The following is a 21847-nucleotide window of genomic DNA, read 5'->3' on the forward strand; positions in this document are numbered from 1 at the left end:
AGCAGGAATTAATAAGATCAAGAGTCTCATAACATAATATTTAAGAGATTCTCTTTAATTGAAAATCATATGTCAATAAAGAAAATTTCACTTTGAATGAAAAACAATTGCTGGGTGTCAACACTGAGCTGATAAAGATGTTAGAATTATCTGACAAAGATTTTGAAGCAAACATCATAAAAATGTTTCAAGGAGCTATTACAAACATGTTTGAAGCAAGTGAAAATATAGTTAAGTCTCAGCACAGAAATAGTCCCAGCATAGAAATAGAAGATATAAAAGAGAACCAGATGAAAATTTTAGAATAGGAAGACACAATAATTAAAATTTAAAAACTCAGTATATAGGCTTAATAACAGAATGAGAGGACAAGAGAAAGAATTAGTGAACATGAAGAACAGTAGAAATTACCACATCTGAACAACAGAGGGGAAAAAAAAAACATGAGAAAATCTTCAACTAGGGTTTGACAAAGAGTTCTTAGATTTGACACCAAAAGCACAGTCCATAAGAACTCTCAAAACTCAACAACAACAACAAAAAGGAACAGAAACAATCCAGTTATTAAATGGGCAAAAGGCCTAAACAGATATTTCAGCAAATAAGCACACAAAAAGATGTTCACCTGTACCACAAATGTTTATAGTAGCTGTATTCGTAATAGCTCCCAACTGGAAACAGTTCAGATGTCCTTTAAATGGGTAAAAACAAACTGTTACATCCATACCATGGAGTACTACTCAATAATACGAAGGAACAAAGTACTGATATACGCAACAATTTGGGCAATTCTCCAGAGAATTATGTTGGGTGAAAAAAGCTAATTCCAAAAGGCTACATACTGTTTGGTTTCATTATATAACATACGTGAAATGACAAAATTATAAAAAAGGAGAACAGATTAGTGATTGCTGGAGAACGGGGGGCAGAGGTAGACCATGGGAGGGGAAGTAGGTGTAGCTATAAATGGGCAGCATGAGGGATGCTTGTAGTGATGGAGATTTTCTGTGTCTTGACTGTATCAGTGTCAATATCCTGACATTGATATTGTGATGTTGTACTATAGTTTTGCAAGATGTTACTGTTGGGGGAAAATGAATATAAGTTATATGGGAGGATTTTTGTGCTTTATATTTGATTAACTGCATATGAAATCTATAATTACCTAAAAAATTTTTACTTAAAATTTAAATATATATAAAAGTATAATATATGTATATTTAAATAAGTTGACACATGTATACATCTGCATTTTAAATTCTACCCATAACTACTTCATTTTTAAAAGTCAACCTTTAATCTAGATTTCTCTATGTCAAGAAGTAGTTATTTTTTTAAATTTGAGGTGGATCTCCTTGACTATGGTGGAGATAAGGAAGGCAGGCAGGGCAGAAATAGAATAAATAGAATAAACTACTGTGTCGTAAACTACTGATAGGATATAGGTGACAGATTATTTGGTACCTCTGTAAAGTTCATGTGCCAGTTGGGAGGTAAGTCAGCTATGGAACCTCCTAACCTTGTGTTTTTTACTTTAGGAGTTGCTTTTGAACAGGGTAAAATCCTTCCTACTCCTGAAACAGTTCCTTTTAGACTCACCAGAGATATTGTGGATGGTATGGGCATTACTGGTGTTGAAGGTGTTTTCAGAAGGTAAGCGATAATAAGGTAAGGTAGAGCAGATGATTTTTGGTGTCAAAATTATTTGGATTATTGATTTCTATAGATTATAGAATTCAATATAATAGTGCTTTGCCAGTACTAAGGAAAAGACCTTGGGTAAAAATAGTAATAGTTTCCCCTTCTTTCAGATTCCCTGGGACCTCACCCAATATAACATACATACTGTCTGTCCTTCCCAACCTCCTCCAGAAGCAGCCTGCCTTTAACTTTAATGCCTCTGTGCTAGCTAGCTCGTTCAGCTTACTGCTCAGAACTCCTTTGTGCGCTCATTGTTGGGCATGTAAAATGTCCTAAAGGTGCTTATGATCCACTACCAGTGCCTGGTAAAAGGACTCTGCAGTCCCCTGTAGTTTTCCCAACATCGGGAAAACTATGTACTCAGCTTTTAATGGGGCAGGTTCTATTCAAAGTAAACTAATACTGTAGTAATTAATGATTGAAAGAAATATTTCATAGTATTGTGTTATTTCTTATAAATGCTAAGCTTATATTCACATTTTTTAAAATTAAAGTATCATTGACATACCATGTTATGTTAGTTTTAGGTATACAACATAGGCTTTTGATCTTTATATACCTTACTGTGTGATCTAGTAGCCATAGGTCACCATTCAAAGATTACGATATTATTGACTATGTTCCCTGTGCTGTACATTATATCCCTGTGACTTACTTATGTTATAACCGGAAGCTTGTACCTCTTAATCTCTGTCACCTTTTTCACCCATCTCCCTATTCCTCTCCCTCTGGCAACCATCAATTTGTTCTATGTATCTATGAGTCTGTTTTGTTTTGCTTTGTTCATATTATTTTTTTTTAATTTCGCATGTAAATGAAATTATACGCTATTTGTCTTTTTCTGTATGACTTATTTCACTAGGATAATACCCTGTAGGTCTGTCTAACAGCCTTTGTTGCTGTTTCCTGGGGAGATACATTAAAAAAAAACTATTGCTAAGACTGATGTCAAAGAGTTAAATGCCTTTGTTTTCTTCTAAGAGTTTTATGGTTTTAGGACTTAAATTTAAGTCTTTTAATCCATTTGAGTTTATTTTGGTAAGAATGTTGTCCAATTTTATTTATTTTCACATATATCTGTCCAGCTTCCCCAACACCATTTATTGAAGAGGCTGTCGTTCCCCATTGTATATTCTTGCTTCCTTGTTGTAAAGTGACCATATAAGGGTTTATTTCTGGTTCTGTGTTCTGTTCATTTACAGACATATTTGTATTCATTTCAGAAACATCTACTAAAAGCATACTCTGCCAAATACTGTGCTCTTTGAGATATTAATTTTGGAATTATTAATAAGGACAGTCTCAGCCTACTATACATGAAGATAAATAGATGATAGGTAAATAGAGATATGTTGAAAACGTTAGTGTGTAACAAAATCCCTATTGTGTTTGTAGATGCTGTGAGAAAACCATGGAGGTTATGAGAAACTCTCAGGAAACCCTGTTAACCATTGTAGAGGTAAAGTATATTATAAGGAAATCTTTATTTCTCTATTTTGTTAGAAAGTCACTGATTTGAGGATCAGTGCTTCATTTGGTTAGAATGATGCTAGGCAGCAGGAGGGGAGGTGTTTGCACACATCATTAAACAGTGGTTTTCAAATGCCTCTAGTCCCCTCAATTTTATAATGTTACAGCATAGTAAGTGATCTCTTACACATAAATTAACACTTTTACATCTTAGATATCTTGTATTAATTTGTTTTCAGAATAGATTCCATTGGGGTATTAAGAGAAATCAATAAATTATCTCCTTTTCCCCTGCCCAGGTTCAGAACGATTTAGTCAGACGGATGGAGATCAGAGTCAGCATTGGTAGCGGAGGAACATGGCTGAGGAGCGAGGGCCAGACTGGCCTGCTGCTGGTGCTCCCTCAGTGTCTCTCTGCTGTCTTAACCTTGGGACATCCTACCGAGTCGGGGTTTGGGCCTGTGGAGCATACACACTTCATCAGGCTCACTGCCTCATGTTGAACAGGGCAGAAAGGGAAGCAAGTCGAGCAGATTTCCAGGACTTAAGACCTTAGCTTTACCCAGTGAGAACAGTACCTGAGGCAGCCAGTCACCCCTGCCCCGCCCCCCCCGCTTCCCCGTACAGAGTCTGTGGGTAAGAGATTCCTCCACAGGGAAACAAGGTAGGTTAGAGTGTAGGCATGCCTCCCTTACATTCTTCAGCTTTTGTTCCTCTAACCTGGTGGTGCTGGATCCAGCTGCACGTTATTAACACCTGTACTGCTTTCAGAAATATTGATGCTGACCAAATTCTAACCAAACTTGTAGGAATGGGGCAGGAACATTTGTGTTTTTTTGAAAGCTCTCCTACTGTGCAGCCAGGGAGGAGAATCACTGTCATAATTCACTGGAATTAACCATTAAGCCTGTCATCAACAAGGATGGGCCTATCCCAGGGAGAGTGAAATTAAGACTGTTAGAGTGGTCCCTTGTCACCGTTATAAATCAGATGTCTCTCTATAGTTCTTTAGGCTGCTGATGGCAGACTACAGATTTTTGCTACAAAGGGGGTCTTGAAATGGGTCCCAACAGGATGTTGATAAATTTAAATACAAGGCTATGCTGTCCTAAGTCCGAATGAAAATGCATTCCTTTTTCTTTTTCCCCTTTCAAATTATGTTCATATATGTCATTTATTAGTTTTCCATTGGTTCTGCAGTAAGAACCAAGTTTTTGCCCTTTTGCATTTAAGACAAAGAAATTCAAACTTTTCAAATTAATTTAAGATCCAAAGAAGTTTAACATATTCACCAGTATTTTACTCTGCTCAGTATCACTAAGAAAGATTTTTTTTTTTGCCTGGGTAGATTTGGAGGTTCCTTCAGCAGCTTTATCCTGAGTTAACACTTTCTGGAAGAGCTTGATGAAGTGTGTATGCTCCACAGGCCCAAACCCCGACTCGGTAGGATGTCCCAAGGTTAAGACAGCAGAGAGACACTGAGGGAGCACCAGCAGCAGGCCAGTCTGGCCCTCGCTCCTCAGCCATGTTCCTCCGCTACCAATGCTGACTCTGATCTCCATCCGTCTGACTAAATCGTTCTGAACCTGGGCAGGGGAAAAGGAGATAATTTATTGATTTCTCTTAATACCCCAATGGAATCCATTCCTTTAAGATCTCAAAGGTTTTATTAGTTAAATGCCAAATTGCTCATGAACCTCATTCTTTAAATAGTGGTAGGATATCAAATTAGAGAAGCAACAGTGGCCAGCTCACCTAGAGGTCCTACACCATCATAAGGACTTTAGATTTTACTGAGTGAGATGGAAACTGTGGAGGGTTTTGAGCCTGAGAAATGATTTGCATCTCTACCTACAATAACCGTGTCACTTAAAGCTCACTCTCTAATGCTTTGTGTATTTTACACCTATCAACACAATCTTGCCTCTGTCCAAATTTCCTGAAATCATTTGATGTGGTTGTCCCAGTCTTCAAGAGTAGTTTCCCAGTGGAGCTTACTGTGGACTTTGTGTCTTCAGCTTTAGGAGGGTGCTTCTCAATAGCAGTGTGGACCCCAATCCTGTGGATTGCCATTCCAGGTTCCTCTCTTGTATGCATTACTTTTCCTGTGTTAGGTTTCATCAAGCTGCAGTCACTGTTTCTGATCTAATAGCAATTAAAACATCTCCTCACTTCCTACATCTCTCTTTAAGAGCACTTTGATTTGGGTGCACTTCCCTTTCCCTCTCAGTATATGTAACTTTTCTGGCCTTCAAGATCTCTTTCTTCATAACAGACTATTCTGTCTTCCAAGTTTTATCAGTTCTACTAAGGAAAGCACTTCTTTTAATTCATTGGTTCTTAGCCAAGAGCAGTTTTGTTCCTTAGAGGATAGTTGGCAATGTCTAAAGACATATTTGGTTGTCGTATCTGGGGGATGGAGGGTAAGGGTACTATTCACATTTAGTGGGTTTAGACTAGGGAGGCCACTAAGCATCCTGTGCACAGGATGGCTCCTTCAACAAAGAAGTACCCAGCCCCAAAATGTCAGTAGTGCCAAGATCGAGAAACCTTGCTCTAGCTTAATCAGTTTTTATTCCTTTATTGTTTTCATTCAACCACTTTTGTTCTGATACTAAGACTATATTTTTCAAATTATTCCATTTCTTCCTTGATTCCATAATTTGCAATATGAATCCTATTACAAGCCCTTGGGTTTGAAATAATTTAATTGTGTTGTTTCTCTACTTCAATGCAAGAAGACAATGTAGTCTCTTTATAACTGCGGCCTCCATTCCTTTTCATTAGTTGATTTAATAAATATACCTCCCTTTTGTGGGTGAAACTGGTTTGGATCTCTGAAATCTAAAGCCATGTCAGTGCTCAACTTGAAGTCACATAGGAACAGTGAATTAGGGACAAACCACATATATTCAAAGTCAGTCCCTCCACAGTTTATAATGGCCCTGGAGGACATTCAAAACAGCATAAGCAGATGATGAGATTTTGGTGCTGCTGATCTGGTTCACGTTCTGCAATTAAACATGTAATGCTAAAGGCATTTTATAGTCCCAGCCTGCAGACCTGCTGAGAAACACAGCGAAGGCAGATAAGTGTTCTAACTTTATAATGCTGGAATATCCTGCAGCATCACTCATCCCTGGAATTGAGTCTTCACTTATTCGTAAGACCTGTATGGTAAGCATTTGCTAAGGCCTATTTTAAAAAAAGTTCTGTGCTTATAAATGCCAAAGGCAGTTAGCTGTTTTGAATTGCCAGGGTCAAAAATTCCTTATGACTTCACTTATTAAAATGTAAGACTTAAAGCCACTTACTCTGGCCATGCCAGTTATTTTGGTATTCAAATTCTTCTCCACATATATCTCAAAATGCCAACCACAGCACTTGACCTTGGGTTTTGATGAGCTTCCAATTGATTATAACCGTTTTTTTCTCCATATAAAATTAAAACTAATTGAGAGAAAAAGGAGGAGCCTTAGGAATAGGATACAGATCAGAATGTCAGGTTCGTTACTGATAAAACTGTTGGAGAACATGGCTTGGGAGTGAGTTCCAAGTAGGCTTGCTAGTGCTGTCCAACTCCCATAACCTAACCAGTCCCCTGGTACAGCCCACCTGAGGGAGAACTGGGCCTGCAAAGCAAATACCCTTACCCAGGACTCTACTGGTCAAGAGGAGAGAGAGAAGGAAAGGAAGTGACTAATGCTTATTTCCTTTTAATAGATTAGTTTCACCCAGTCAGGAAACATGAGTAAAGGGTTGTCATCACCCCCAACCATGGAGGAAGGATGAATTCAGAATGGGATCTGAAGCCAGAGCATTGTGCTAGTATAGCTTCCTCCATAAGGAAGCAGGAAGCGTGTGCAATAAGTTTGCTCCTCCCTCTCAGTCAACTACCATGTGACTGGCCTCTGCTGTTTTTATCATTGTGATCTATTGTTTCTAAATACATCATCAAAATACACATTCTTCTTCTAATACATATGTTCTCTCTCTCTAGGTCCTCCTGTATGATCCTCTCTTTGACTGGACCATGAATCCTTTGAAGGCTTTGTATTTACAGCAGAGGCTAGAAGATGAAACTGAGCTCCACTCAACTCCAAATGCAGCTCACCGAGAATGCAAACGAAATCTCAGGTGAGCAGTATTTTAGGAAAGACCTATTCTCCATTGTTCAGATTTTCCTATTCCTAACTCCCTTTAAACTGTTTTACTTCATTAAGACCTTTGTGTTTTTGTCATTAGTGATACTGACCAGAGTTTCAACAAAGTAGCTGAACGTGTCTTGATGAGACTGCAAGAGAAACTGAAAGGAGTGGAGGAGGGAACCGTGCTCAGTGTGGGTGGACAGGTGAATTTGCTCATACAACAAGCCATGGACCCCAAAAATCTCAGCCGACTTTTCCCAGGATGGAAAGCTTGGGTGTGATATTCAGCATACGAATTACCCTTGAATTCAGCCTTTTGAAAATACATTTTGGCCTTCATTTTTAACCCACCTGTGTACTTTGAATAGGTATTAATATTAAGTGAACTACTTACTGTTTTTTTTTTTAAATGTTTAATACTTGCTTCAATAACCAAAAAGTGCTTCGACAGTCTCAAGAAACACCTCTCTTACTTTAGAAATAATTGTCATGCATGCTCTACTTCTAGGCTAAACATTTTTCCTTCTTAAGTACATTCTTGTATCGTTTTCAGTAGTCACACTTTAGCTGAAAATGGAAGCAGCAGGAGCACAGGAACATCACCGGCGGTTTCTCCTTCAGTATGAATTAGAACAAATAAAGATACTGCTAATTTTGAGATGGTTTTTAGTTAAAATTTATTTCCCAGAGATTATTATATATGAATGATAAATTATTTGATATTAATACATAAAAGGAAGAAAAAACTTGAAAATCGTAACCATCTCTATATCATGGTAAAGCTACCTTAAAAATAAGAAGCAATGTTGGAAACAAATTAGTGTTTAAGAAATATGTTTGGATTTTCAGTAGCAGTGTTACTGAATCATACAGTTGTCATGTTATGGAGAACAAATTTCAAAAACACAGAATGACTACTATTTTTAAAAGATATATATTGGTCCTACTCATTCTGTTCTCTGTCTTTTAAGCCCTTCTGTTTTTTCCATTGATCTTTCTGTGATACCTGTCTTCTGGTTCATGAACTCTCTTGTCAGGTATCTTTTTAAACTAATCATTGGGTTTCTTCTTTCAAAAATTGTTTTTTAGTTTCTAGCTACATATCATTCTTCAGATCTGCCTATTGATTCATAGTGTCTAGTTGTTTTTTTTTAACTTTTCAATTTTTTTATGTCACTAGTCACTTTAAACATCCTTATTTTATAGTTTCTCTAATAGCTCTATTAAATCAATTTCCTGTTGTTTGTATCTGTTGATTCTTATATTTGGTAGACTGCTTATTTACGTATTTTGTAATTTTGAAAGATGAGCTTATTTTCAGCAGGGCTTTCTCTGTGGGAATCTTACGTGACCCGGGTTAATAATAATTCCTTCCAGATAAGTTTTGTGTCTCCTTATGTCATATTCCCACTGACAAAGGACCACTGTTAATTTCTTGGCTGTGGGGTTTCTAGACCCCAAGAGTAGTATAAATTACCGAGAGAAGACTCCTAGGCCAAGACAGACACTTTTCCTCATCATCTCCCTGTGCTGGTTTTATTGACTCCACTCTCTCTGAGAGTGCCAGCGTCTGTGTGTTGTACCTTCATGATGGGCATAAGGGGAGGTGGATTTAATTCCTACCCACTGCCTTCTGCAAGTCCAACGTTTTATCAGTCCCTTTATAGATGTTAAAACTGAAACCCATAGGTTAATGAGATTGGCAAATTATGCTAGGAGAGCTAGAATGTCAGCTCACACATTTAGCTTTCTGGTTTTCAGTTCCCTTCATTTTTGTTCTTTTAGTTCCCTAAAGATTTCCTCTTATTTTCTTGTAAGTTCTGCTAGGCATTTGAAAGAACGTCTCTTGTATTTTATCCAGCATTTCTGTTTTATTGAAGAGGAAAGATTTAGATATCAAGTTTGATATGTAGCTAGATATGGAACACCTTTCTGTCCCGATACTGTCAGCATGTAAACAAGTAAAACTACTGACTTGTATATTGGTGAATATAATTCCTCCTTTATTCTTAGGAAAATGTTCATCTCAGTTGCAGAGATGAAGAAATGGGTAATTGAATTTTCCTCTTATTTGTACCTTAGGTAACCAGTTTATGTAAACAGGTATTTCTTACAATGGGTTAGCATTTCTGTCTATGGCCAGTGGCAAGCACTCACTCATATCTGACCTCCCCATCTTCCCCTCCTTCCAAAAACAATCTCCAGAACTTTGTGGACTATAAATTTCTTAGTTTGGTTTTTGGAGAACTATTCTTAAATTTATTTCTCATTTCAAGTTACAGTCTTATCTTGGTGTCTCTTTTGCTTATAAGCTGCCTGAATGAATATTTAATGTATATTGGCAGTTTTATTACTATAGTGAATCAAGGGAATGTAATAAACTTGGAATGTCTTTATTCAAGAAAGCTATGAAATCTTCATGGATGAATAAAAAATGATTATTAGATGAGAATATAGGTAAATGAATTTGTAACTAATTCTTGCTGGTTGATGTATCCAAAGAACTGAATAACATCATGAGTCCACTCTTCAATCTTTAATGGTGTGCCATAAGGCTCCTGTCCTATTCAAATATTCTTATTAACAGCTTTGAAAAGTTTACCAAATTTGAAATAACAAACCTAGGAGGAATAGCTGATTCACAGGTAACAGAATTGGGATTCTAAAAGATTTTGACAAGCCAGAACACTGGAAATGATAAGATTGAAATTTACTGGGAACAAATAAGTAATGGTTAGATTTCTAAAATATTAATCATATATGTTATATGCTGAGTACCTAACATACATTATATGTAGCATTTCTTGCAAGATTAGTCATGTTTTCCCAGTTTATACCTGGAGAAAGTGAAGTTTGGAGAAATAAGGTAACTTCTCCAAGGTCAGAATATAATAAATCAAATGTACAAGTTTAGGGACATCTAACTTAAAAAGCTTCCAGGTGAAAAGAATCTAGGCATCATCAATCAGTTGCTCACAAGGTCAGTGGAAACCAAGTGAGAAGCTACTAGAAAAGCTAATAAATTACATTTTGAACACGTGTCCAGATTAAGGGAGATAATAGCCCTCCCGCCATTCTCTGTGCTAGTCATAACACCTCAAAGAATCTTCCTAATTAGGTATATAAATTCATAGTCATTATAGTATATGTACTTAGAAATGCTAAAAATTTATATATAGTCTAAAGCAAATAAAAGCAAAAAGGAAAAACTTTGGACTTCTTAATGATAAATTTCATATAGATTTATTTTAGTACTTTTGAATGTATTTCTGTACTACATGGTTACCAGATTCCTGTTGTACTGTTACCTATTTTGAATAAATAATTCTAAAAGAAAATATATGCTAAGACTCGTTCATCTTATTCAAATATTTGAATGTTCCGTATGCCAGACGTGGTGCTGGATCCTAGGGAAACAACGGTGAGCAAGGCGGGCATAGTCAACATTTCGGGACAGAAGAGCAACTTATAATGCAGTGTGAACTGGGAAGGCTGTTACACAGAACCAACCTGATATGCTGTGTCTGTCTAAATAGTCTGGTAGTTTTCCTTGATTACATCATGACAAAAAGGCAAATGAATGTTCTTTGGGCCTAGAGAGTGATCTAGTTGACATTTCTAAAGTTTAAAAGATATATACTGGAATTTGACAGATATAAAGACCTTGATATCCTAAATGTGAAGATTGTGTACCACATTTTTTTTTTTTTAATTCAGGCCTCTTCAGAGTTTCAGGCTTTTTGTCTAGTTTAAGAATTTTGTATAATAACAGTACAAAGTTTTCACAAAGATTAGATTCAGAATTTAGTATGGTGGAAATCTTATATAATGAAAATTATTTCCTAAAAATTCACTTTGCCCATAAAGCATAGCATGCATAATTTTTAATGTACAGTTATAAGTACAAAAGTTACTTTCTACACTAATGTAGTGTATGATTCTAAAGAAGTGGTTCCCAATGAGAGCTGATTTTGCTTCCCCACTCTCCACCTCCACAGAGGACATTAGCAATATCTGAAAACACTTTTTGTCATTGACATGGTGAGAACTTGAAATAGTGACATGTAGTGTTGGAGGTTAAGGTCGGTATTTCTAGACCAGGACAAACGTAAGAGAGGTATAATCATAAGTTTGCTTGTAGCTCTTGTCATCCTATAAGTTTGTGTTCACAGCTGGTCTAATGTGTGAATCACTATTTTTTTAATTGTGAAATACACAATATAAAGTTTATCTTCTTAACTATTTCTGAGTATACAGTTCAGTAGTGTTAAGTTGATTCATATTGTTGTGCAACCAATCTCCAACACTCTTTGCTTTGCAAACCTAGACTTTTATACCCATTCCACAACTTCCCATACTCCCTTCCACCCAGCCTTTAGCAACATCATTCTATTTTCTGCCTATGAATATGACTACTCTAGCTACTTTCTATAAGTGGTATCATATATATTTTTCTTTTTATGAGTAGTTTATTTCACTAGCATAAGGTTCATCTATGTTGTATGTCAGAGTTTCCTTCCTTTATAAGACTGAAAATATTCCATTGTATGTATATACCACATTTTGTTTATCCATTCATCTATTGATGGACACTTGGGTTGCTTCTCCCTTTTGGCTCTTAAGAATAATGCTGCAACGAACATGGATGTACAAATATCTCTTCAGGACCCTGCTTTTGATTCTTTTGGGAATATACCCAGAAGTGGAATTGCTGGATCATATGGTAGTTCTATTTTTAATTGTTTGAGGAACCACCACACTGTTTTCCATAGCAGCTACACCATTTTACTTTCCCACCAACAGTACACAAGGGTTTCAGTTTCTCCACATCTTCGCCAACACCTGTTTCTGTTGCTTTGCCTTTAATAGTAGCCCTCCTAATGGGTGTGGTGAGTCATTCATGTAAGTAAAAGCATTGTATATTTTATACAAATCTTATGAGTGGTATTGCAAGAAATGAGTTTTAGAAGAAAACTATGTCCTTCCATTGACACTTTTGAAACCTGATACTTGTTAGTAGATCTTAGGTTGAAAACTACCCCCAAAATGTTCCCTAGTGTTTCCTGGTGTTTGAATATTCACTATAGACTTAGAATTCTTTGTTGATACTACTAAACTTAATGTTTCTTATTTTTAAAACAATTCTTTAGATATCTATGATTATAAGAGTTGGAAGTATTTTAAGAGAGGAAAGGATAATCAGCTGTTTGCAGATTTCTTTTAAATCACAGCAATATATAGCAACATGGACAAGTAGGTTTCATAGGCATCTCAAACATATTCAAGGCGTGAAAAAGACAAAAAGCACTGAAAATAATCCTGAGTCAATGCCTTCTATTTCTAAGGAAGAAATAATACCAATGCTACACAAATGCCAATATTAGGCCTATTTTATGAGGCCAGGATTATCCTTATATCAAAAATTATGAGAATTAAAACTGAGGACCAATTTCTTTCTTGAACATAGTTGCAAAAATTCTTACAAGTATTAATAAATGAATTCCATCAATAGGAAAAAGATGATACATTGTGATCAAGTAGCATTGTTCCAGAGATATCAGGTTGTCTTCGTATTTGAAAATCAATGTGAATAACAAAAACCCTATGTCAATAGATGAAGGAAAAGCACTCATAAAAACTCACTAAACTAGGACTAAAGGGGACATCTTCAACTTGATGAAGGACATCTGTGAAAAAACAGCTCACATTAAACAATGGTGAAAGACAAGTGTTTTCCCCTTAACATCAGGAACAAGGCAAGGGTGCTACGCTTTTCAGCTCTGTTCAACATTGTACTGGAGTTTATAGCCATGCAACAACGCAAAGAGAAAGATGTAAGACATAGAGTTTGTAACAGAAGAAGTACAGTTATTCATTTACAGATGACATTGTCATATATGTAGAAAATTCTAAAGATTCTATATGGCTTTTTTAAAAGTCTAGAACCAAAAAAATGTCTAGAACCAGTAAGTGAATTTAACAAGGTTATATGATCCAGGTCAGTATACAAAAACCAATATTTCTATGTTCTTTTCAAGTGTCCAGACTAGGTCCAAGATGTAGTTGTTTATGCTAAGCCCCATGCTTACCATATGCTAAGATTCAGCAAACCAAAACTTAACTTTCCATGCTCAGCTATACCAGAAAACGTAGGCCTAAGGCAACCAATCAGCACTTGCCCACTTAGCATAAATTAACCTAACCCAGCCCCAACACTTCCCTTTGCTCCATATAAAGAAAGTAAACCTGTTTTAACAAATTAACAAATAACTAGTATAACTTCCTTGTTCCTCACTTTTGTCTATGAAACCCTACCACTTTATACAACTCTTGGAGCTCCTTTCTGTTTTCTAGACTGGATGCTTTCCAATTCATGAAGTGCTAAAGAAAAAAAAAACAGCCAACTAGATCAGGAAATTAAATGTCTTTGTCACCAGCAATGAACAGTTTGAAATTGCAAGTTAAAAATAATAGCATCAATAAACAAACATGCATAATTTCAATAAAATATGTGGGATACCTGTACACTGAAATATACAAAACATTACTGAGAAAACTAAGGCCTAAATACAAAGATGTACCCTGAAACCCAGATGTTCATGGGTTTGGATACCCTATTTGGATAACACTTCTTCCCCAAATTGGTAATATAGAATCAATGAAATCCAATCAAATCCCAGCCAGCTTCTGTCTTGTTTTTTCTTTTAGACCTTGACAATCCGATTGTAAAATTTGTAAGGATATGCAAAGGAACTAAAATAAGCCAAAACAATTTTGTAAAGAAAAAATAAGATTGGAAGACATACTTAAGCCACAGTAACAAATAGAAGATGGTATCAGCAAAGGTTCCAAGAAAGTTTAATAGGGAAAGGATAGTCTTTCCAAAAAATGGTGCATATCTAAATGCGAGAAAATGAATTGCAAACCTTCCGTCTCGATGATGAACCCTTCAATAATTTTATACTTAAAATTATAAAATCTATATAACAACTCTTGTGACCTTGGTTTAAGCAAAGATTTTCTAGATAAGACACTAAAAGCATGAACCATAAAAGAAAAAGTGGTAACTTGGACTTTATTAAAAATAAAAACCTTTTCTCCTGAAAAAAACATTAAAATGAAAACACCAGCCACAGACTGGCAAAACAGTATTGGTAAAGGATTTGTTTTTAGAATTTATTTTTTACATCTTTTAACAAAATAAGAAATTAAACAAATTAGAACTGGGCAAAAGATTTGAACAGGCACTCTGCCAAAGAAGATATCCAAAGGCAAATAAGCACATTAAAGTTCGTTGACACCATAAATCATTATGATTATGCAAACTAAAGTCACAGTGAGACACTATTCACTCTTCTAGTGGATGTGTATCCACTAGAACAGCTAAAATTAAAACATCTGACAACACGAAGTGACAAAAACCAAGTGAAGCATCTGAAACTGATTCATTGCTGGCAGAAATGCAAAATGGTACAGCCACTTTAGACAAACAGATGAAGCAAATGTATAGCTATTGTTTGCCCCAGTAATTCTACTCCTAGGTATTTCTCAGGAGAAATGAAAGCATATGTCCCCATAATGACTTGTACGTGAATATTCATAGCAACTTTAATTATAATGATCTCAAACTGGAAACCACCAAATGTCCATCACCTGCTGAATTGATATACAAATTGTGGCTTAGTCATACAATGAATCACTGGTAATTAAAAAGGGAATGAACTACTGATATAAGCAGCAAGGATGACTCTCAAAAGCATTATGCTAAGTGGAAGAAGCTAGACCAAAAGAGACTACATGTAATATCATTCTATTTGTATGGCCTTCTAAAAAAGGCAGAACTGTAGTGATTGAAAGGAGATCAGTAGTTTCCAGGGGCTTAAGGTGGGGTGAGTGGATTGGCTGACTGCAAAGATGCGCAATTCGAGGGTGATAGAAATGCTTTATATCTTAATTGTGAAAATTACATTTGTCAGACCTGAAACAACACGCAAAATGGGTAAACTGGTATATAAATTACATCTCAGTAAATCTAATTTTTTTCTTAAATATACATTAAGTTTTCTGATTGCTGACTTTTTTTTTATAGTTGGGGGTATAAGCCTTTGGTCTATAATTATTATAGAAAAAGAGCTCTGCTTGACACAAATGTACAAATGAATGCTTCAAATACAGAAAGCAATCTGAAGATTGTTTTGCACCTAAGTATATCTTTATTTAATTGTGATTGTAAGAATACTACAGTTTCTCAGAATACCAGGAATAATTTCTGCATTTTCTATGAGCACTGTATTCGGTTCAATGTTATATTTCTGTTTAATCTTCCTTATTTAATTGGGTAGATTCTGTGCCAAGAATATACACGTCATTCCAGTCAGAATAAACTATCTCTTGACTATACCTGATGGAATCAGGACTTGAAGGGCTATTGCTCAAAAAAGAAAAGAAAGTACTTTACATTTACATTTCATAAGTGGAATCAGGCGTTAGTCTAGGAAAATTTGTATCTTCATAAATATTTTCATATGGAGAATATTCTGGTATTCCCATTTCCTCTGACATAGCTGCATAGTCATATATTTTTTTCTGTGCTTGCTCAAGCCTGAAACCTAGAGAGGAATGACAAATGTTTAGAAAGATGCCAGATGTGATAAGATACAGACTCATCCAATATACTATCACATGCCAGGGTAGGGACCTCTCCACATTCCTTTTCACTACTCTCAAGGGACTTGGTAGTGAACAAAACAGACAACTCTCTGCCCTCAAGTGAAGACAGTTACCTAAAATTGTACTCTGGAAGGCCACCAACTCCATTAAATCCCCGGAGTAGAGTGTTTGAGAAATAAGCGAGAGGCCAGTGCTGGCGGGGTGTTTGGGAGGGAGTGAGAGGGACAGTGCGACATGATAGGGGTGGAAAGCTAGGCCAGGGCCAGAGCCAGAGGCCATGATAAAGTTAGGATTTTATCCCCAGCGCCGGGGAGGCTCTTGAGCTAGGCTGCCTCAGTTCAAAATCTTGGCCCTCACAGGAACTGACTGTGAGACCCTGAGCAAGTAACTTGGCATCTCTTTGTCTGCTTATCTGTAAAATGCAAATAACAGAACCTGACTCATTGGTTTGTTCTGAAGATCAAATGAGTTAATTTTATAAAGCACATTACGACAGCACTTCCACATTGTAATTGCTAAAGAATAGTTTGTTATTTAATTGTGTTGAATTGTGTTTAAATTTGTAAGACATCGCTATCTGTTGTGTGGAGAACGGACTGGAGAGGTATGAGCTTGGAGGCTGTCGCAGAAGCCTGCAGAGGGCCGATGGCAACTTGGACTGTGGTGGTAGCATCGAGTTGGAAATAAATGGGTAGGTTAAGTCTAACGGCAACATTTATAGAACACGAATTATGTACCAGGCACTGGTCTAAGCACTTTACACATTTTACCTCTCGTTACCTCACAATAATCTATGAGCCCGGTGCTATTGTTATTCTCATTTTACGGAGGGAGAAAACGGAGTTAGCAACTTGCCCAGGCTCACACAGCCAGTAAACAGGAGAGCTCAAAACCAAGACCAGGCAGTCTGAACCAACACTTCTCAACTGTAAACTCTCTGCTTTACTGTCTGTCATAGATGACAGCAGGACAGAACTCATACACTTCGATTATGTAATAACCATAATTAGATTCTAGCTATGTTAGAATTATTGATATTTCTGGGGTAGGATGATATGCTTCTTCAACACACTATCACTTTCGGCTTCTCAATATTGAGGACTACTCATGGAACAATAGTAGCATAGAACCTGAAAAACATATCTAACTTTTTGAGGCATTTATTTAGCAAAGTGAAGTTTGCTGATTAAAAATTATTACTGAAACCATGAGATATGCAACTTTCTTTTAAAAAAAGATTCATTTAAAAAAGTTTTTATCAAACCCTACTTAAAACGGAAAATTTCCTCCTATTTCCAAATAATAGTCTTACCTATAAAGGCATAAGTGACTTGGCAAATTTTTCTATATCTATACGCTGTGCAGGGTGCTGCAATGTTAGGTGCTTAGAAATGTGTACATGTGTGGAATGTATCATTTTTGTTCACAAGAATTTCCCATAAAGTATTGCTATAAATCACCTACTTTTGATGTTAGCTGAAGAGTTGCTTGTAGCAATTTCCTTCCAGTTGGCGATATACCTAAGCACATTACATGGACATTCATTAAATTGGTTTACTAGTAAGTAATAAATTGATTCATTAGCACATGCTTAGACTACTTCTACAATTCCACTTTCTCCATGAAATCTTAGATTAGTGGTGACAAATTCACTAGTCCAAATGTTTAATTCTCATGACTTTCCCACTCCACGTAGCTCTCACACACCTAAAGCAACCCCTAGGACAAGGAGTTGGGGAAGATAAAAAATGGTGCCGCCATCTACCACGTTAGTGCCCTTTGGTCTCCCTCCAGCAACCTCTCCTCATCTTATCCTGTTCTACTCCTGCAAGATCATGTCCTCAGTTGACTGCCTACTAAGATGTTAGTTAACATACAATACAATATACAGATGACATATTAGTGAATTGTACCCTGGAAACCTATGTAATTTTATTAACCAATGCTACCCCAATAAATTTAACTTAAAAGTATTAAAAATAGGTAGAGAGAGAGAGAGAGAGAGAGAGAGAGAGAGAGAGAGAGAGAGAGAGAACGAACAAAGATGTACAAAAAACTATGAGAGGAAAATAGGGGAAAACAACAACAAAAACTTTCTCCTTGGTTCTGGATTGCCATGTCAATGACAATTTAAAGCAGAGCAATGGTGCTGTCTTGCAGTGTCCAGTAAACATAAGAGATCACATTTAAGTAGAGCACATGCAGCTGCCACCTCAGTTCCCTAAACAGAGACTGAAATAGGGAGACGAGGGTAACCTGAGAAGAGGGAGAACAAGGAAGAACAAGGTATGATGAGCTAGGAAGATGAAGGAACTCTCCAAGAGTCAGGTTTCCTGTTATTTATTCTGTTTCATTTTAGGCAGCGTATCTCCCTTTCCCAAGCCCTCCTTTCTTCCAACTGCACCCAAGAAATCAGGTCACAGCAGGTGCCAAAAGGGAGCTGGCAGAGAAAGGGTGAGGAGGATTAGAATTATCGTTTGATTCAGAAAATACTGTTGACTTTCCAAGTATTTGTTTACCCCACTTGAATTACTTTTGTTAACTTTATGCTTCTGAAGTTTTTTTATTTTAGGAAGATATATATTATCTAACAGTATTTAATTGTCATAAAGTGCTGTGTCTAAAGTAGGCCCCTTCTTACACTCCTACCACTTGTTGCTCCATGAACTTTATTCTGTGGCATTAAATGGGACATTGCTGGGTCACTGTTAAATGGGAAGATGCCGGGTAACAGCAGGCAGTACAACCCTATCCCAGGATCTCTTAGTAGACAATTTAATCTGGCTTGACCCTAAATTTAGGTAGACTTTGTGCTTTCAGTGAGTCATTCGGGATCACTGTGAAGATTTGGATGTCTATCGCCCTGCTTCCTTGGATTTATATACTGAAAGGTTTTCATTTCACTTTCAAGGAATCAAGATTAAGGACTTTCAATCCATTGGATGCTGATTCCTGACACTCTGGACTTCAAACATATGCCACATTTAATTATGGCTGATCACTGACCCAGCTTTACCTGATATTGATGTGAGTTTATTTAATTATTTAAAAAGAACTTCTCATAAAGAACATACCAGCAGTAACTGATAAAAAAAAAAATCTAAGTTTTACAAATAGAAGCAAAAGTCTGATGATAGCATTACTATGCAGTTTATATCATAGAACTGATCTGTGTTTCTCACTAAGAAAATTCTGGAAGTTTTTAGATAATAATTGCAGAATAATGCATATGTGGAATCTATAATGAATCCCTCGGGAGCACAAATTTAATATTTTAATGGTCTGGGGAAAGTTCCTAGCCAGAGAGGCCACATAATTACATGTTTTATAAATCAAAGGAACAGCTTCAGATATAGAAATTACCCATCACACTCATAGGCAAAGATTTCTTGCCAACACAGTTAATAGGATATCAGGAAATTATCTAAGATAGCCCAGCTGCTGATCACTTTAACAGGTTATGTCAAAATTCACTTGTAGTTTGAAAAATATGAAGATCCTGGAAGAGGAACAATCATCTTGATAGAGAATATGCAGCTGAAGATCCAACAGTATGAATGACAGCGGCAGTCACGGTAGCCATCATGTGGCATTGTGGGCAACTCGATTGCGATGCAGGGTTTGATTTACATGCTAAGTGCTCGCAGTAACATATCCCTAGATGCTGCAGAATTTGCAACAGTACTTGTCAGTGTCCTTGAGTCCAAGAGTGAAGTTGGCTCTATCCATTTTTTAAAATTATAATAATACTGTACTCAGTTGATATCGTTGCAATGTGCATCTTCAGATGTGCATGGCTTCTTCCCAGGAGAGTAGCCATCTGTCATAACAAGAGGCTAGCACAAAAGCCTTTGGGGAAGAAACTGGTTTGTATCACTCAGTGTCAGTGTTCAACACATTTCTGTAATCCTAATGATCTATTTTGCCCATAAATTTTGAAGGATACTCTCCAAGGAATTAGTGGCTAACAATTCTCCTAAAGAAAACATCAGACTCTGAAATTTTCATCAAACAGGGGATCATCAAGCCAGTTGCAAACATTTAGATATTAACAGGAAAGCAGACTGTGGAGACCATAAGTGCACCGGGAAGAAGGTGCTTACACTTGAGGGCTGCAGTTAGTTGGGGGAAGGTCTTTGCAAAGTTTGGTCTTGCCTGAGACAATCAGTAGGTTGGGGTTAGTAACGCTACTGAAATATTCCCAAATAATCATGCGGGATTCTATTTGAAATTTTTGTCATTCAGAGCTCAATAGAAAAACCTGCTTTCTAAGAATTCAAAGTTAGTGCCAAATTATGATGATGCCTGAGACTAAACTAATAGAAGTTGTACATAATTTTGAAACATGAAGTATGTGTATTTTTAAAAATGGAAAATTTCAGTTAGTCTTACCATATCAAACCTAGGTGTATTCATCCATATAGAGTATATGATACAAAAAACCACTTCAAATCTTTTTTTCACAAAGAGAAGCCATTAAGAATCTTAAATCAATTACCAGTGAAGGGTGTTGGTGGATGACAGTGGGGGAAAGTCTTAGGTAGACTGAAATGCTGGTTTATTTCTTCCCTTTGAACTTAACTTATTTTTTGTATTCCAACAGCTTGCTGGCTGTTTGCTTGAATTAGCCAACTTGTATAAGGAAAAGGCAGAGCGGGATTTTGAAAGCTCACCTGAAACAATTCACTATCCTGCCCTCAGAAGATCATTCAAAATGAACCTCCCCTACCTCTCTCTCCCTTTCTTCCCTCCATTCTCTATCTAGAAACTTTTACTCTTAGAGAAAATAAGTGAAGTGTAGCATTACAGTGCTTTTCTTTGAATTCCATTTCTTGCATCATTATTACCATCTGTATTTATTCAGTGTCTCAGAAATCACAGACAGGCTGTCTATAGGGAATCTCAGTACTATGGTCTGGACAAGATATTGGGGTTATGGAACCATAACAATCTCTTTTTATTATTTATTTATTAAAAATATTTTAGAGTATGTGTTATGGATAATTATTTCTTTATTTCTTATCTTTCCTTTTTAACTTTCTAATAGATCTTTCCTATCAATATCTTTTTTTCTTTCATTCTTGTTTTCCTTCTTTCTTAGTCATTCTTTCCCTTTTTTCTCCTTTTTTCACTATCCTCTTCTCTGAGTCCTCTTGGATTCTTTTTCCTGTCCTGTTGTTCAGTGAAAATCAACTTGATTTTTCCTATTCCATTTTCTTATCTCTCTTCCTAATTTCTTCTTTTTTCTTATGTTTCTTTACTTACACCATCTTCATTTGAATTTTTCTGCCTCTTCATCCATGCAATATTCACATTCATTATTGTAGCTGAGTAAATATTCAATATTTTTAAAATATTGAATTTGAGATATAGTTCACATATGCATTTCACCTATGTAAAGTATATTAATTCCGTGGCTTTTGGAGTATTCACAGAGTTGTGCATCCACCATCACGATCAATTTTAGAATATTTCATTACTTCAAAAAGAAACTCTGCACCCCTTAGCCATAACCTCCCAATGCCCATAATTTTCCCAGTCCTAGGCAACCACTAATCTACATTCTACCTCTATAGATTTGCCTATTCTGGACATTTTATACAAATGGAACTATACAATATGTGGTCCTTTTTGGTTGGCTTCTTTCACTTATCAGGTTCGTCAATATTGTAGCATATATTAGCATTTCTTTTTATTGCAGAATAATAGTCCATTGTACAGATATACCACATTTTATTTATCCATTCATCAGCTGATGAATATTTGGGTTGTTTCTACTTTTTGCTTATATTGTGAATAATGCTGCTATGAACATTCATATAGAAGTTTTCACATGGACATGTATTTTCATTTCTCTT

The 21847-nt window shown here is 36.3% G+C and overlaps 1 protein-coding gene across 4 annotated transcripts in view; it reads left to right on the forward strand.

The window, feature by feature from the left end:
• ATM (ATM serine/threonine kinase) overlaps window positions 1-10661 on the forward strand; it is a 122068-nt gene extending 111407 nt beyond the window's left edge. For all 4 annotated transcript variants that reach the window (XM_006913430.3, XM_015590578.2, XM_006913431.3 and 1 more), the window contains 4 exons: window positions 1539-1653; window positions 3097-3160; window positions 7172-7308; window positions 7417-10661. In XM_006913430.3, coding sequence (XP_006913492.1) covers window positions 1539-1653; window positions 3097-3160; window positions 7172-7308; window positions 7417-7600 — 500 coding nt within the window. In that variant the 3' untranslated portion in view covers window positions 7601-10661. The remainder of the gene's footprint in view (window positions 1-1538; window positions 1654-3096; window positions 3161-7171; window positions 7309-7416) is intronic.
• The last annotated feature ends 11186 nt before the right edge of the window (window positions 10662-21847 follow it).

This window comes from Pteropus alecto, unplaced genomic scaffold (assembly GCF_000325575.1).
Source record: "Pteropus alecto unplaced genomic scaffold, ASM32557v1 scaffold385, whole genome shotgun sequence".
Classification (NCBI taxonomy): Eukaryota; Metazoa; Chordata; class Mammalia; order Chiroptera; family Pteropodidae; genus Pteropus; species Pteropus alecto.